Genomic DNA, 16,702 nt, shown 5'->3' with positions numbered 1-16,702 from the left:
GATATTGTGGTTAATTCGCCCTCTGTATCTGCCCCATTCCCCATTCTTGCATGTCTCAACTGCTAGGTTCCGGAACAGAAGGCTGAACCATCCATCTGCAGCCTGCTGACACCCCTCGCCTGCGACCTACCTACTCATCGTCAGAATACCTTTCCGTGTCTTGCGACTGCCTGTCTTGAACTCAGGCACGATAACGCTTTACACTTCTGTTTTCGACCTTCTTCGCGAGCTTACGTTCTTTGCTTCTTCACAATCCCCATGGAGCCCTCGTCGAAACGAAGGCGGCTGGCCCCTAAGGTGCCAGATCCTCCACTCCTGTCTTCACTGCCACCCGCGCAGCAGCCCTCCCAGCATGCCTTTTCTCAAGATCAGGTAGGTAGATATGTTGATTTGGCCTCTGTGTTCCATTACGCGTCGTGTATTCCTCGTGATCTCGAGCCTGACGCTAACAATGCCTTCAGATCCCTCCCCAACACTATCCCCATGGAGATATGGCACCGCGACCCCCTGAACGCGACGAGTTCGAGGCCTTTGCGCGACATCTCCAAGACGCTGCTATCCATATTCAGCAGCAGACCCTGAGACCGAAGCACACGAGCGTGTCCGTTCTGATGCTGAGATGGGAGGAGGATATGTCTGTCGAGCAAGATCTGTTGCTGTTGGAGAACGTCTTTCGCGATCGATACCACTATCACACTAGCAAGTGGGCAATTCCAACAGTGCCAAATCCCAGCATCAAATTGGGTGTCCAGATGGCTTCATTTCTGGAGAACGCCCGTCCGGATCACCTCTTGATCATCTACTACGCTGGCCACAGCTATGTTGGGCCAGACAACCAACTGTACTGGGCGAGGTGGGTGATGAGCTGGCTTTTGAAACAGGTTTCCCCAAGCTAACTCCTGCCTTGTAGCAACTCTCGTGAGGACGCAGCTAAGTTGAAGTGGGATGGTGTACGGTGCCTTTTCGAAGATGCCCAGTCAGAGATCCTCCTTCTGCTGGACTCCTGTGCCGTCCGAGATGCTCCGATGGCTGGGAGCAATGGCGCAAAACAAGCCATTGCCGCTTACACCCCGGATCAAGTCTCATTCGAGCTCGGGCCGCGGTCCTTTACAGCGTCATTGGCGGACACACTCCAAAAGCTCAGCACCTCCGGTCGGCCATTCAGTGTCCAGAGATTGTACGATGAGCTGCGGCAGCAACGGCAGCAAGAGAGCGCACAGGCTCTAGCACGTCTGGCCAATGGATCAGCCAAGCCCAGCCTTCCGCCGGAGAGGACGCCGGCCTTCTTCACTCTCACCCCTGCTAAAGGCCAGGGAATCATTCTGGTTCCTCTAGATCCGAAGCTCTCGCATCTTCAGCCATCTCCCCATCCCACCGATGCAGACGGCCAGAGTGCTCGGAGGCATGACCAACTCCTCAGCCCAGAGGAAGTGCTGGACCTGAGTTTAGACGAGCAGAGGGTCTTGGTGTGCACTACCTTTGTCGGAGATGCAAGCCCAGACATGATGTTTTTCAATCAGTGGCTGCACAACATGCCGCCTTCAGCCTCGAAAATCACCGTTGAGGGTATGTTCCTCGGCCCTCCCACTATGCTTCTGATTTCCATGCCGCATCAGATCTGGAATATTGTCCAGCATGACAAAGTATGCTGCTTCCTGGGCTATATCAGCTCTCATAACATGATACATCTATACCAGAGGCTTGTCAATTCGGCTCTGGGTGGTTCTGGTATCAAGCTTGCCGAGCCGTCTTCTTCCCTGCAGAAAGAGATCCCCGGGCAACCCGCGAACCAGCTTTCACAGACCGCGGCGGCTGCCGGGTCTACGGCCTTGGCTCGCGGTAATCCCAATCAGCCTCTAGGTGCTGTTACCAAGGACGACGTTGAAGATTCGGCTGAAATGCAAGAGGCTGCTGAGCAGCTCAAGGCCTTGAGCCATGTACGACATCTGGGAGCTGAGGTGCCAGCAACTCTTGATCATCAAGCTTCACGGCTTGGAGATAGCATTGCCGTTAAACATGTCGGCGATGCAGGCTCGCCTCCCCAGGGCGAAGGTCTCGACGGAGGTCTGTATGCGGCGCAGATTGGCACGCCGTCAGGCAAGACAAAAGTTCGCAGGCCACTCCAGAAGCAAATACCCAAGCAGGAAACACGGTGCGCGCATTGCAGTCATGCCCCCTTCAAGGACCAATCGTCTCTGAAAAAGCATGTCGCGGCTGCTCATACTCGGCCGTTCCCCTGTGCCTTTTCATTTGCAGGCTGCCAGAGCACGTTCGGATCCAAGAACGAATGGAAGCGGCATATTGCTTCTCAGCATCTCTGCCTAACGTTCTACCGGTGCTCTGCCTGCAAACAAAGTACTGGGGACGGCAAGGGCAATGAGTTCAACCGCAAGGACCTGTTCACTCAGCACCTCCGTCGGATGCACGCACCTTTCGCGATCAAGAAGTCGATCAATAAGGCCGACCCAAAGCTGCTGGCTGACTGGGAAAAGCATGTCAAGCAGATGCAGACATCGTGTCTTGTTATTCGTAGACAGCCACCTCAACGCTCATCCTGCCCCAAGCCTGGCTGCCAGAAGATCTTTGAGGGTCCTGGCTCATGGGATGAATGGATGGAGCACGTTGGTAGGCACATGGAAAAGAACGAGGCCCAGCTGCTCGGTGTGGACCGGCTCTTGGCAGAATGGGCCTTGGAGGAGGGTATCATTGAGCAAGTTGGCGATGGCGAGTATAGGCTCTGTGGCAGTGGTGGTTCGACTGCGAACGACAAAGAGCCGATGAGTAATGGAAATGGCGACAGCAAGCCTGCTGATGAAGTAGAGAAGAAGGAAGATGAGGAGGACGATGCTCCTTCTATAACTGTTGCTATTCCACAGGTTCCTGTTCTGGCTTCGGAGAGCATGGAAGTTGACTGATTCAGGGCGGGGTCATTGCCATTCTGATTTCAGGCTGATTTGTCTGACTCTTTCAGCTTTCTTCATATGATCATAACTATATGGGTCGGGTCACTATTCGGAAACTGGCAGCAACGAGTAGGTAGGCGGATCAATTTAATTCACTGGTATCATAGGGCTGATTCGGATTGCAAGTTATTTTTTGTAAGTCAAGCCGTTATATCGGGTTTGTTTGGGACATGAGGAGAAAGAGCAATATGCTAGCAGTATAGGTTTTGCATAATTGCCAGCTCGTTGTCCTAACTTACTCTGTAGGTCCGCAGTGAAGTTCGTCCTTTCGTCCATCTCCAACAAGCCTCGTCATCGTCCTCGGACAATGACCTCCTTCAACCGCCGGCCTGGTCAACTATTCGGCATTCCCATCGACATCCGAAGCCGAACTTACATTGAACAGCCCGGTCTTGAAAAGTCCTAGTCTTGTCCCAGCGACCTCATCGGCCCAACCCCATCCATCCGACAGCTTGGCATCCACTGTCCGGTCGGCATTCTTATTGACTCCAGCCCCACGAGCAGCCTGACCCGGTGGTTGCATGTTCCCCGCAATCGGCCCTATCCAGCATCCTGTGGTAACGTACGTTGTTTGACTGTGGCCGGATGCCTGGCCGGGATCCACTGAATGTGTAACCTTTCTGCAACCTGAGTCGGGGGGTTGGCTTGTTAAGGTTTAGAGAAATGCAGGCACCGAAGGAGAGTGTGGCGAGGTTGGTAACGAGAGATGAGGGTTAGGGCTAGAACAGGTAATTACTACATATATACACTGCTTGAATCACGTTCGTTCTAGAGTCATAGACATGTTTATTTCTTACTGCTTTTGATTTCGTTTGTGCAGGTCTTCTAGAAGCCAAGAGCTCGAAGCCAAACATTGACGACGCAACTGTAGCTTGCTTGTTAGGACGGTACGGATATGCGTCTCGTTTCTACAGCAAGGCACGCTTCAAGGGGCCTTGGCATGTGCCTAGACATGAGAGCCTACGAATATGACCAACAAAGGATGGGAAGATAATAGGGATAAATACAAGCGGAAAATGAAAATCGAAGGAAACATGGAAGGGATGGAAAGAAGGAATGGAAAAAGGTATGAAGAAATGAAAGAATGAAGGACTTGACGAGTCTGCAGGTGAGTTGTCGTTGGCCTTGTTACTGGCCGAGTTACCGCACTAGCGGGCAAAATCAGGGCCGAGCTGTAAGCCTGTATGACGTGAAAGGGGCGCACTTGAAGAGGATGTCGGACCTTGGATAGCATCACTAGTGTATGCTGACACGAAAAACGCGAGAGACAAGACGCAAAGATGCACCATGATCGGCCCGCTGCAGAGCAAGCTTTTAAACGGCCCTTTTGTCTTACCATTCGGCACCTCGGATATGTGGGGTCCATGTCAACGACGTCACCCAAGAAACGGGAGTAGAGCCGTCGAAGGCCGCCGTCCAGCATCCCGGTGTCCGGACTCATATTTTTCTGGCAAAGGCATGCGTCCAAGGGGTCCACCATGAACGTCGGCCATTACCATCACTAAACAATTGCACCCAATATGAACGCTGGCACGGGACTGGCAGGTCCACACTTGGGACTTCAGAGTGCTGTTAGCACGCGCATGCTACCTGTACTACTGCGCTACCTGCCCTGAGAAGAAAAGACAAGCCAGACTGCACGATGATCTCATGTGCAATAAGCTTGAGAGTCGGGTCGTGCCGCGATTCGGGCCTCAGATTCCCAGCTCCGTCGTGCTGCAATTTGCAAACATAAAAGAGGCATGTCTCCCTTCCCCCGGGAGAAGAAATGTTGGCGATCAGTAGCCGCTTTGGTATATCTCTTGTCTGTCAGGACTAAAAAGCGTGGGACAAGATGGTTGGTCCCCGTCTTGCGGGTCTCGGCCTATTGACGAGCAGTTTCTGCTTGGCAGCTGTCGCCGCCGCTGTGAACGGACTTCATCAGAATATTACAGAGCGGCCCCTGAGCGAATGCCCTGGCTACAAGGCCTTGAATGTCAAGTCCACTTCCACGGGTCTTGTTGCCGACCTGGAGCTCGCCGGAGCTCCTTGCAACACCTACGGCACTGATATAACCAAGCTCAAGCTGGAGGTTACGTATGAAGATGGTGAGTGCTACGCACGGAGTAAACTGGCAGCAGCTTGCTAATCACATTAAACAGAATACCGCCTCCATGTCAAAATCCAGGACGCCGAGGAACGTGGATATCAGGTCCCTGAATCGGTCTTCCCCCGTCCCAAGAACAAAGGGACGTCGGCGAGCAAGTCAGCCTTGGTGTTCAAGTACACGGTTAACCCATTTTCCTTCACCGTCTCGCGGGCCAAAACTGGCGAGGTTCTCTTTGACACATCTGCCGCACCCCTCGTCTTCCAGTCGCAGTATCTGCGTCTAAGGACCAAGCTCCCCGAGAACCCGAACCTGTACGGCCTCGGCGAGCACTCGGACTCATTCCGACTCAAGACCTCCAACTACATCCGCACCCTCTGGACCCAGGACTCGTACGGCATCCCAACTGAGTCCAATCTGTATGGCGCACATCCGATCTACCTCGAGCACCGTGAGACCGGTGCTCACGGTGTCTTCTTCCTGAACTCCAATGGCATGGATATCAAAATCGACAAGGACCGATCCGGTCAATTCCTCGAGTACAACACTCTGGGCGGCGTCTTTGACTTCTACTTTGTTGCTGGCCCGACGCCCGTTGAGGTCTCGCGCCAGTATGCTCAAATCGCTGGTCTTCCGGCCATGATGCCCTACTGGGGCTTTGGCTTCCACCAATGCCGGTATGGCTACCGCGATATTTTTGAAGTGGCCGAGGTAGTCTACAACTACAGTGTCGCGGGCATTCCGCTGCAGACGATGTGGATCGATATTGACTACATGGATCGGAGACGCGTAAGTTACGAGGTTGTGTATTTGTGTATATCTGGTCCTCCAGCTAACGAGAAGCAGGTCTTTTCCAACGATCCTGAACGTTTCCCCATGACCCTACTGCGGAAGTTTGTCGACCATCTCCATGGTAATAAGCAGGATCACATCGTGATGGTCGATCCAGCGGTCGCTTATGCCGATTATGCTCCCTACCACCGTGGCATTGAGAGCAACGTCTTCCTCAAGCGTGACAACGGTTCAGAGTGGCTGGGTGTTGTCTGGCCTGGTGTGTCTGTCTTCCCTGATTGGTTTGCGTCCAACATCACTCAATATTGGAACAACGAGATTGCCACATTCTTCAACAAGGAGACCGGCCTTGATGTTTCCGGTATCTGGATCGATATGAATGAGCCGTCGAACTTCCCCTGCTACTTTCCTTGCGATAACCCGTGGGCTGCGGCCGAGGGCTTCCCTCCCACACCTCCGGACGTTCGTACTCATGCTCCTCGGCCCTTGCCTGGCTGGCCCTGCGAGTTCCAGCCTGAGGGCACAGTGTGCAAGCGCAGCACTATTGAAGCTGAGGCTCCGAAGAAGCGTGAGGTGATTGATACCCCCGTTGAGGTTACTCGTACTCTCCATACTCGCGCCGACGGAAAGTGGCTGGGTCTCCCAGGACGCGATCTCTTGTATCCCAAGTATGCCATTCACAACAAGGCAGCCTATATGGACTCGTGGAACGCCGAACATGGCGGTATCTCAAACAAGACCGTCAACACCGATCTCATCCATCAGAATGGCCTGGCCATGTATGATACGCACAACATCTATGGTTTAAGTAAGCCTTTCTCTCTTACCAAAACTTCGTATTACCAAGCTGACGCTTTCCTCAGTGATGTCTCAGCAAACCCGCAAGGCTCTGTTGGCTCGTACCCCTGGAGAGCGCCCATTCATCATCACTCGTTCGACCTTCGCCGGCGCCGGCGCCACAGTCGGCAAGTGGCTAGGCGACAACTTCTCAAACTGGGAGCATTACCTTCAGAGCATCCGTGGTATTCTGAACTTCGCTTCAATCTTCCAAGTACCCATGGTCGGAGCCGACGTCTGTGGTTTCGGCGGTTCGACGAACGAGAAACTCTGTGCCCGCTGGGCTATGCTCGGCGCCTTCAGCCCCTTCTTCCGCAACCACAACGAGTACCCGCCGGCAATCTCTCAAGAATTCTACCGCTGGCCCATCGTCGCAGAGGCCGCCCGCAAGGCTATCGACATCCGTTACCGCCTGCTGGATTACATTTACACCGCTTTCTACCGCCAGACTCTCGACGGCACGCCCATCCTCTACCCTATGTTCTTCCTCTACCCGAACGACGTCAAGACCTTCGGTCTCGAGCTCCAGTACTTCTACGGCCCGGGTCTTCTCGTCGCCCCTGTTACGGAGGAGGATTCTAGCAGTGTCGATGTCTATCTGCCCAATGACATCTTCTACGACTGGTACACGCACAAGCGTATCCGCGGCCACGGTCGTACGATCCGTGTTGACAACCAGACCTTGACCGACATCCCGCTCTTCCTGCGTGGCGGTGTCATCGTGCCGGCTCGCGTCAAGTCTGCCATGACTGTGGCCGAGCTGCGCGAGCAAGACTTCGAGCTGCTGGTGCCCCTGGGCGCTGATGGCACTGCGGAGGGCCGGCTGTATCTTGATGATGGCATCAGCTTGAACCAGCAGGGGATCACGGACGTCACTTTCAAGTACAAGAATGGTATTCTGACCGCCAAGGGTACCTTTGGCTACAAGACCAAGGCCAAGATCGCCAAGGTTGTCGTGATTGGTGCCAGTCGGAAAAGGGATGACAGCGAGGTTGAGCAAACTGAGGTCCAGGTCAACCAAGCTCTGGACGGCGAGTTCACTATCAAAATTGACGGCTCTGCGTAAACTCGGAGATCTGTACCTTTTCTTCTTTCCTCGTGTATTAGATAGTTTCAGATTACGTTAAAATTTACAACTTTTTATTGCGAGCACATCCCTTTCTCTTCCGTTCTCTGAGGTCCCCGCCCTGTGTAATCTACACAATCTGACACAGTTTGCTTGTTAGCGAGGTGCCAGCACCGCAATCAGATACATACATGAAATAGCAGCAAACATACAGCCAATGGTAGACAAAGAGAAGATCGCTGTTATCATGAACGAATGATAAAGTGGGGAAAAAATGAGTGACGACAATAAGACAAGTAGGGGATACAATCTGTCCGATTCATCCTGGTATCTTGGTAACAAAACGGCCATGCCCTGCGTTGTGTAGGAGACCATTGTTTTGTGAGCATTAGGTAACAACACCAGTGGATTAACCATAACTTTGCCGGGCCGCATTTCCTCCTCGGATTATCTGAATCATAGTGAGACAAAAAGATCTCGTCAACATCTGTTTCTGGGCTCAAGCTCAATACCGCTGGTTTCCCGGTCCTTGAAAACTTTTTCGAGAAAGGAAATGAACTTGTTAACATCATCCACATTGGAGGCCAAGCCGAACGAGACCCTGGCCGCCCCAAGTGTGGTTGCACCAGTTAACTTCTTCATCTCTTCTGAACTCCAAGAACGCCGTTTGCTGGAAATCTTATTCAGGCCATGCTTGAAGTCGCCCTCGGTGATCTTTTCGCCAACTCCCGGATTACAGAAGCACCCTGTGCGAAGGGATATCTTCGCTACCGTCGCCTCCATCTCCACAAGCCGTTCATCCACCAAACGGCCAGATATATCGATCAGGTTGAAGGCTACTGTCCCTCCACGCATTGTCATGTCCGTGGGTCCGTAGACTCGCGCCATGGGCATGCCGTTGCTGTGTCTTAAGGAGAGCAAACGGGTCAGGAACCAGCCTGTCAGGCACCGTACCCGGGTAGAGATAACAGGGATGCCGATTTGAGAGATCCAGTCGAGTCCAAAGTGGATGTCTGGGATTGAAAGGAAGTTGAGTGTCCCATCCTCAAACACTTCTTCGATCCGAGAGGCCGTGAGATGCCAAGGATGGGACACCAGCACAACCTGGACGGTTCCCCCAGAGAACCAGGGTCGGCGTGGTCGGAGGTACTCGAGGGCATCTCGCCTGGCGATGAGGCAGCCAAGTCCGGTGGGATACCCAAAGAGTTTATACCAGCTGACCAAAATATAATCGGGCTTCACCTGGGAAAGGTCCAGCTGTGAAGTGGGCAGGTAGGCCGCGGCATCGAGTAGGACATGATAGCCACGCTTCTGGGCGACATCAATCCATGACAAAGGATGTTGCACCCCAGAAAAGTTGCTCTGTGCCGGATAAGCGAACAGTCCGTTGGGCTCGGCAGTGGTCCTCCGATCCTGCGAGCACCAGGTCATGAACCTGCGCCTGCTGGTCTTGGGCGTTAGGGCAGCGATGACATCTTTATCGTCAATGCGGAGGTCCGACTTTTGCAGAGGAATGTAAACAGTTTTGGCGCCGCCTGCCCGGGCGAACTCACGGATGCCCTGGACGGAGTTATGATTGTCCTCCGTCAGCACGAACCGGGAGCGGGGCCGGAAGGGATAGGCCTCAGCAACAAGACGGGCCGCGCCGGTAGCATTGGGTGTAAAGACAACGGCGTACTCAGACGCAGGGGCGTTGAAGTAGGAGAGAATACGGTCTCGGGTTTGGTTGATGGCCTCGCTGGCGGCCAGACTGGTAGGATTTGTGGAGTGTGGGTTGCCGTAGACGTTCTTGGTCAGGCGTTCTTGATGATGGCGATGCTGGGAGTTGGCAGCCAGGCCTGAACCGGTGTAGTCCAAGTATATATGGTCCTGCTGGTCAAGGTAAGAGTATTCGTTTGCCCTCAGTTCGTCGAGCTTGGTTGTGGTACAGTAGTCTGGGTAGAGCGTGTTGATTGTGTCGAACATGATGAGCTTGAAGGATGATTCAGGCTTGGTAGCTAGGACAAATATACGGAAGTCTCGCTGCTTAAGTGTGTCCCAGGTCATATCGTTAGGGTGAAGGGAAGATCTGGGGGGTAAATATGAGCGGAAGCTTCATGCTGTCCCTAGCCGGCGATATGCGCTTGGATTATTCTTGCCTCCGACTGTTCCTGACCAGTCATAGCTGGTACTGAGATATCAGCGGGGCTTAGTGTGCAGGGGCATTCTGTTGTTTTGGCACAGATTGGAAGGACTTGAAAGGTCGGAAGTGGGGATAGGTCGCTTGACCTCATCCACACCAGGGGGTAGTCTTTTTGGGCGGACAACCGGCAACTTTCGGGCAGGAAGTACATCAACACCCACAGCCGCGTGTCATAGAAACATCGTTTCTGGCTCTTCATGATCAACACCAGATCTCTTCTGCACGCCACGTGCTGAATGCCGTTGCCAGTATTGAGCTTTCCATTGGATCACTGTGAGACATGATCTCCTTTTCGACATTATAGCCTATGCCACTCAACATAGGCATGGCTGTTTCGACGTTTTCAGGAACCCCGAAACTGTCTGATAGATCTGTCCCTAGTGATGAACTAACTAATACGGAGTTTAGACGCTCTGACTGGCTCGGATTGGGCAGGAAGAGGAGTTGGCTTTCCAGCGGTGGCAAGTCTCTTTTGACCTAAAGGAGATATGACGGTTGATGAGACGGAAAGAAACAACTTAGATGGAGATATGAAGGTTGATGAGATGGAAAGAAATAAGTTCATTGATTGTCGAACTCTGTCAATCCTGGGGGTAATTGAGTTACGCCAATGTTTGCCTTATGCTCATCCAACTGCATTAGCCTTACTCACGCCTGACACTAAAGTCTTGGGTATAATGATGGTATTCCAGTAGCTAATGTTTGAGTCCGGCGGTCCGCGAATCCTAAGGTTCTCCCTGACGTGTCACAGCCATCCAAGGACAACATTGCGGCTGAACCTTTATTACGGTATCACCGACTCGACAACAGAGATCTTTTTACGAGCAACGAATTGGTCGCCGCCAGCATGCTGCTTTCGTGTCTCAATTGCCAAGAAGTGTGGCTACCCAGCTGTTTCCGCGCTGAATAGGAGCCACAGCTGTAACCTATAGGAGCTGAACTCAGACCCAAGAACGTTAGCTCCTAATAGCTTGAATCCAACAAAGTTGTTGGGATTGGAAAGCTGACCCGTGGGGCCGCGTTGATGCAGTCAGCAGCGACCATGACTCCCCACTCTGTCGGGACGTCCGACGACCAATCCGGATGGTAGATAGCATCCCACATACACGTTAGTGCGCACTTTCTGCCTGCAGTCGCAATATCTTTATGACTGTTATTGTGCTTGATGATGCTTTCTATTCTCCGGGTTGGCCGGGTCGTTGATTTTTTGGGGAAACAGATGGAAACCATACATATCAACATGCACAGAGCTAGAGTAAACTGTGCAGCGCCGAATTTGCATTGGGTCTCCAACCGTCGATTGGGCTGATAAGCTACTGAAACTCCCACGGGACGGCACGGATGCTGTAGACTGGAGAGACTATCAATAGGCAATCATAGGTTTTGTAGCTCCAAACGGTTTCGTGATAATCAGATGCATCTCAAAGATTCACAGTGCGAGTGAACGGAACCCTGGAGAACGCCTTAGCATTCTCTCGAGTTGGCAATGCAAAAGGCTGGACTGTTGAATGTGATAGATAGTGGTAACAAATTCCCTCTCACAAGACGCAGCAGTCGGGGTGAAGTGGGCAGCAACTCTATATTCTTCTGATATAAAAAGTTGCCATATCGGCAGCAATCAGCGGAATCTTTACCACATGGGGTTTCCTCGGTGACCCTTCGTTGACTTGTCAGAGTTGCAGCGAAATGCAAGGTTCTCTCTGTTCACCATAAAGTCCAGTTTGAAAAAAGTCTGCTATAGTACTTGATATATCATATTACAGAAGCGGGTAAAAGACATTCTGTGCTGTACTCTGTGTAAGGGGTAATCCGCCACTGGCCCATCCCCGACGGTCGGAGAATTTTTATACCGCTAATATGAATTAAGACAGATACACTGTGCTCAAGTCCTGTTAGTTAAACATTGGCTAGAAAACAATATACCACAGCCCAGAGAATCGACATTTTGCTCAGCCTTGAAAAAACCGCAGCTTATTATCTGCACCAATCAGCGGCAGAAACTGCACTCACCTCACCTTACAAAAGTCCAGTCATTAGGGTAGTTACTTGCTTGAGATTTACTCATTCGCACTGGAATTAGGTCGGGCGAGCGCCCTAGATAGGAGTAAGGTAGCACAAGCCACTACCAAACCACTGATTGCCCAGTCGCCTAGTGCTTTCAGCCCTCAGTTCGTAAGCGAGGTCAGCGCGGAGATCTTGGCTAGAGAAGATTGCAGATCTGCCGGTAACTATTCTTCTGATGGCCAGTAACTAGCCTTTGTAGTGCTGACTTGTGTCTAGCTTGAATGAGTAGATATGGTACTGTTATATTAAAATAAAGGATTGTAGCCTGCATAAATGTCTCAAGCTAATGGATAACGGCAGGGCTGCACCACTGCTGTATTACAGAGAATTGCATAAGTGTGGTGGCGAAGCAGTAATCTACTGTTAGCCTCATTAGGCAGGCCACGCCTGTTACAGGTTGCCTAACATCTTAAAATATAAAACGGGGTTTCTTGCGCTAACTTTAAGTTTTCTATGACTCCTCATTATGAGAGTCACTAGCAGGCTGCCTTTCTGTTTTGACCCCCTTTGCATAATGGATTGAATCCTTGAGCCCTTAGAGTTGGGACATAGCTGCTACTATGGATGAGCATGTCTTTCGGACGTATTTAGACCGATGCACATTTGAAGAAGAACCGACTAACTGTCTTGAAATACTCATCTACTCGGTAGGCAACCCCACTAGTCCCCAGTGATCAAAATCTCGATTCCAAACGCCAAAAGTACTTGCCAATAATAGAACCAACTTGTTAAATGACCGAATGCGGCTAGCCCGCAGAAATTTATATCATAAATCATACTCTGCTAACGATATCTACGGGCGATAATACATTAGGATTCCACTTTCAATGTTATTCATGAGCATCAGTTCAGCTCAGATGGATTGAACGATGAATTTACCAACTTTCTTTACCGTCGTGGTACCCTTGCACCACCGACAGTACCATCGAAAGCTAGATTGCTTGGTGGACTACGCATGATGTAAGCTTGGGCAGTTAAGTTCTTCTTTGTTCTTCCATTAGCCTAAGTGTGATGCTTGTTAGAGTTACAGTTGAATATATCGTGGTAACTAGATTATTAACTATTATGATTGTGCTGGCGACAATATAAACTTCGTACCCTTCGATCTTCGAGACATATATTGTCGATGTTTTCTAACATGCTACATCTTGCTGGTCTGCAGAAAGATTCCGAAAAAGCCGAAACATATGCTCCTCGACATATATCTTAAGACCAGAATTATACGAGGAAATGCTGAGGACTTTGGCACTGCCTTTGAAGACTCTTGAGCTACCGGCTCTGTTGGGCCTCTTTTCTGGTCAGCATACAACCATAGCCCGGACGGGCCATACCTGCATAGGTGTTGTTCCTCTATATCATAACGGACTTTAGACTTTGAGCTGCAGTGCCCTAATTGAAATGGAAATAGAGGCAATCTTCCGAAGACCGGTGCTAAGAAAAAGGTATACTTCTCTAGCTTTACATAACGACTTGAGTTTCATTTGCTTACTCATCAGTTTTACTCTAAGGCAAAACTGTAAAATGATACCTCGGTTGACCGTATTAGATTTGTCTTTTATAACTTCCATTGCTCAGTAATTAAACAGCGTGATTGGGAGCTTACCCTTGCACACTCGTTCCGTAATGGTATCACAACGGCATATTTCAAATCCCTAGCAATCTCCCATATAGGCACCGCGAGCCTTGAACTCTTGAGAGCCTGTATAGCAACACCCTCCCAAATCCCGCATCCCCTACTGTTACCGATCATCATTTTTGGCCATGAAATCCAACGTAGCGATGAAAAGCAGCGAGATGTTCGTGAGTGGCTGCGTCATATACAGTTCGCCGTTTCACTAGGCAGGGAGCAAATACCAGAGCACCTTGAAGATATCTACTTTCGCTACAGCGATCGAGGCACGCTCAACCTTGAACTCATCGACGGTGATATTATCGAGGCTCGTAATATGATTATTTAGAAACTTCCACAAGCATATAAGGAAGTTATTAAGGTACTATGCACTGCTATGGATCGATTTTTGTCAGTGGCTAGTACTAGGGATCGATATGAGGGATACGGGGATGAAAGTAGCGAGATAGAGAAACTACATCACAGCTTGCACTCAGGACTGGAACTGTACAGGGTCCAGCTAACGAGGATCGAGCATTTTTCTAATGACACACTGGAATGGCTAGACATTTATCGGGCAACAGTACATTATACTCGCTATGTTAAATGTTCAAACATTTCTAATACTAACCCTTGGACCTCGATTATAGGTTTACAACTATATGTCCCAGAGGAAGTCTAAACTCAACCTGCAAATGGCAGGTGAACAGCGACGTCTAGCACATAGTGCTAGAAGAGACAGCACCTCAATGAAAACACTCTCCCTATTACGTGCGGTTTTTCTCCCAGCTACGTTTATCTCTTCTATCTTCAGCATGTCCTTTTTCGAATTCATTCCCGATGACCCTGATAAGCCTACTACCCTCGTATCGCCACGAATTGGATATACTTTGCGAGCAGTATGGAAGGAGAGATCATGGAGTCATTGAACAGGCGTGTCAGACCTAAAATTAAATATAGTCGGGACTGAAATGGAGGGAATACTTCGGAGTCCAGATAAAGAGAAATTCCATTTTTTCTTTTTCATTCGTATAGTCAATTGTTCTTTCTCTTTTTGATGGACATTCAATAGTTGAAAGTATCAGTAATCATTGGAGCATGTTATTAGAAGTGCGAATGCTCAGAATGACTCAAACACTGTTATTCTGTTCAATTACATGAGCATGCTTGGCTTAGATCACATCTGATCTGTGCCAAGGAATGTATCCCCCCTACGACACGCAACCCCAACCCCACACGAGCATTGACCCCGACACCGATTCGTCGGAATCGGAGTCGGAGTCGGAGTTGGAAATCTACATCCCAGGGTTCGTACAAATGTGAACCTGCCATTCAATCTAAGACACAAGACTCCCCCCCCTCCCCAGCCCCCTTGGCTTACACCGGTTTTGCCCCAGTGCAGGCTTTTCCTCCGATGTTATTTGTATATAGGTTAGTTGATAGCTATTGCTCGCCGTCGTCATGGGCACGACATAGCACCCTCAGGGGTGGACCCAGTCGAAAAATAGAATAAAAATAATAAGAATGCAGAGAATCTGATGACTACCTGCTGCAAGGTAATCCATGACAGGAAATTATACATGAGAAGAGATAACTATGGATTGGATAGCTCGGAGTTCAATGGAACTTTTCACCTAGTGCTTGCTCGCCTCATTGCATCGATCGCTGTATCGTGTCACTTCAGCTGTGTCGTGCCATAAGATCCTTACAGCATGACACAATGCTGGTGAATGATGTCACTGTATAGACTGCATATGATAGGACCAAGTATAATAATGAGAGCTCTCAGTGGTTATGATATAACAAGATTCCGTTGTATAATCTAGCCATCTACCATGATTCCTGCTCCTCTCGTAGGTTCTGACAGAAGTGCATGGCATAACAGTATGGTAGATCATGGTAGTGATTATACCGCCTTTGGTAATTGAGCGGCCCTGGTGGATGGTGGGTTAGCCATTTTGAGTCATCATAGGCGCTTAGACTTTCGGACTGATCACCGCTGATTTTCTAGAATGATATGCTATATGTATCACTCAGTGGCAATGTAGAAAAATCCTCGTACCCGTAACGCACTCCAATGAGTTGACCATGCTAGCTTTGAATGGTGGCCACGGAGTTTGAAAGACATTTACTCCGAAGCCATGCTCTAGGCATTTCTTGAATCACATACTACGATGGTCTTTCATTATGAAGTCCACCCGGGGTTCAGGCTTAGGTCTCACACCGAACCTCCTTTGCTCGATTCAGAAGGGGTTATAAAGCTGAAGGTGGATGAAATCTTCCCATGATTTGCTATGGGAAAATGAAGTGTCCCTGAGTCTGCTAATTCCATGTGAACAGAAGGAAAGGGGCTAGTTTGCTATCGTGTTCATTTGCGAGAAATGCTTGGACCCTAGGTACATATATGCTGCCTTCTCTGCTTCCTCTCTGCTGGGTTGCTATGGATATCAAGCCGCAAGCCAGCTAATGCACACCATTTGCCAGGCTCTTAAAAGCTCCTCATTGAACTGTTCTATATACAGAATGAGTTAACGGTTCATCCCTCACAATTGTGTATATAGACCCAAATCCCAGTATTTGCGCCCCTTGCAGGCCCTCTTCCATTTCACAGCTCTTCAATCTCCACTTCGTTCTTTCTTTTATTTTTTGATATTTATCCATTCGTTACATCCTCCACTTCTTCATTCATTTATTCATTCCTTTTTATTCCTTCTTCTATTTCTTTATTTAATTTTCCATGCTTTCTTCCATTTATCTATATCTCTTCGTAACACCCTCGGCGCATTTTCGTGAATGCTGCTATCATTGACCAGAAATTAAAACAGGGCCGTAAACGACGTTGATTAGTGTTTTACAAAAGTAAGAACGATCTACCCGAAGCTTTGACACATGAACATCTTGGCCGAAGAGACCAGAACCGTTGTCGTTTGACTCTGTTTGCTGTGGAGGTTCTCGAGCAAAATCCGAGAAGACTGTTGGTGGATGACTTGGAAATCGTGTTCTGGATTTAACACCTTTTGTTCGTCCGTTTCAAATGATCTTGAAGGCCCTCTTCCTACTCGAAATCATGACCGTAAATGCTGCAAGCTTGAACATCACACAC

At 49.8% G+C, this 16,702-nt stretch overlaps 3 protein-coding genes across 3 annotated transcripts; 2 read left to right on the top strand and 1 right to left on the bottom strand.

Moving 5' to 3' along the window:
* Positions 1-258: 258 nt before the first annotated feature.
* CTHT_0050780 (uncharacterized protein) lies at positions 259-2,915 on the top strand (the record flags this gene model as incomplete). Its single annotated transcript, XM_006695358.1, has 4 exons — positions 259-372; positions 462-853; positions 911-1,643; positions 1,698-2,915. 4 exons carry the CDS (start codon positions 259-261, stop codon positions 2,913-2,915), a joined length of 2,457 nt encoding a protein of 818 aa, XP_006695421.1.
* A 1,882-nt stretch (positions 2,916-4,797) lies between these two features.
* On the top strand, positions 4,798-7,744 carry CTHT_0050770 (alpha-glucosidase-like protein; the record flags this gene model as incomplete). Its single annotated transcript, XM_006695357.1, has 4 exons — positions 4,798-5,050; positions 5,105-5,838; positions 5,896-6,649; positions 6,705-7,744. 4 exons carry the CDS (start codon positions 4,798-4,800, stop codon positions 7,742-7,744), a joined length of 2,781 nt encoding a protein of 926 aa, XP_006695420.1.
* A 480-nt stretch (positions 7,745-8,224) lies between these two features.
* Positions 8,225-9,709, bottom strand: CTHT_0050760 (uncharacterized protein; the record flags this gene model as incomplete). The annotated part of the gene is made up of 1 exon (XM_006695356.1): positions 8,225-9,709. The coding sequence occupies one exon, from the start codon at positions 9,707-9,709 to the stop codon at positions 8,225-8,227; it is 1,485 nt and encodes a 494-aa protein (XP_006695419.1).
* Positions 9,710-16,702: the final 6,993 nt, after the last annotated feature.

The sequence above is a fragment of the Thermochaetoides thermophila genome (genome assembly GCF_000221225.1).
Source record: "Thermochaetoides thermophila DSM 1495 unplaced genomic scaffold scf7180000011820, whole genome shotgun sequence".
Taxonomy (NCBI): Eukaryota; Fungi; Ascomycota; class Sordariomycetes; order Sordariales; family Chaetomiaceae; genus Thermochaetoides; species Thermochaetoides thermophila.
The sequence above is the reverse complement of the archived record's forward strand: the minus strand, read 5'-3'. Positions and strand labels throughout refer to the sequence as shown.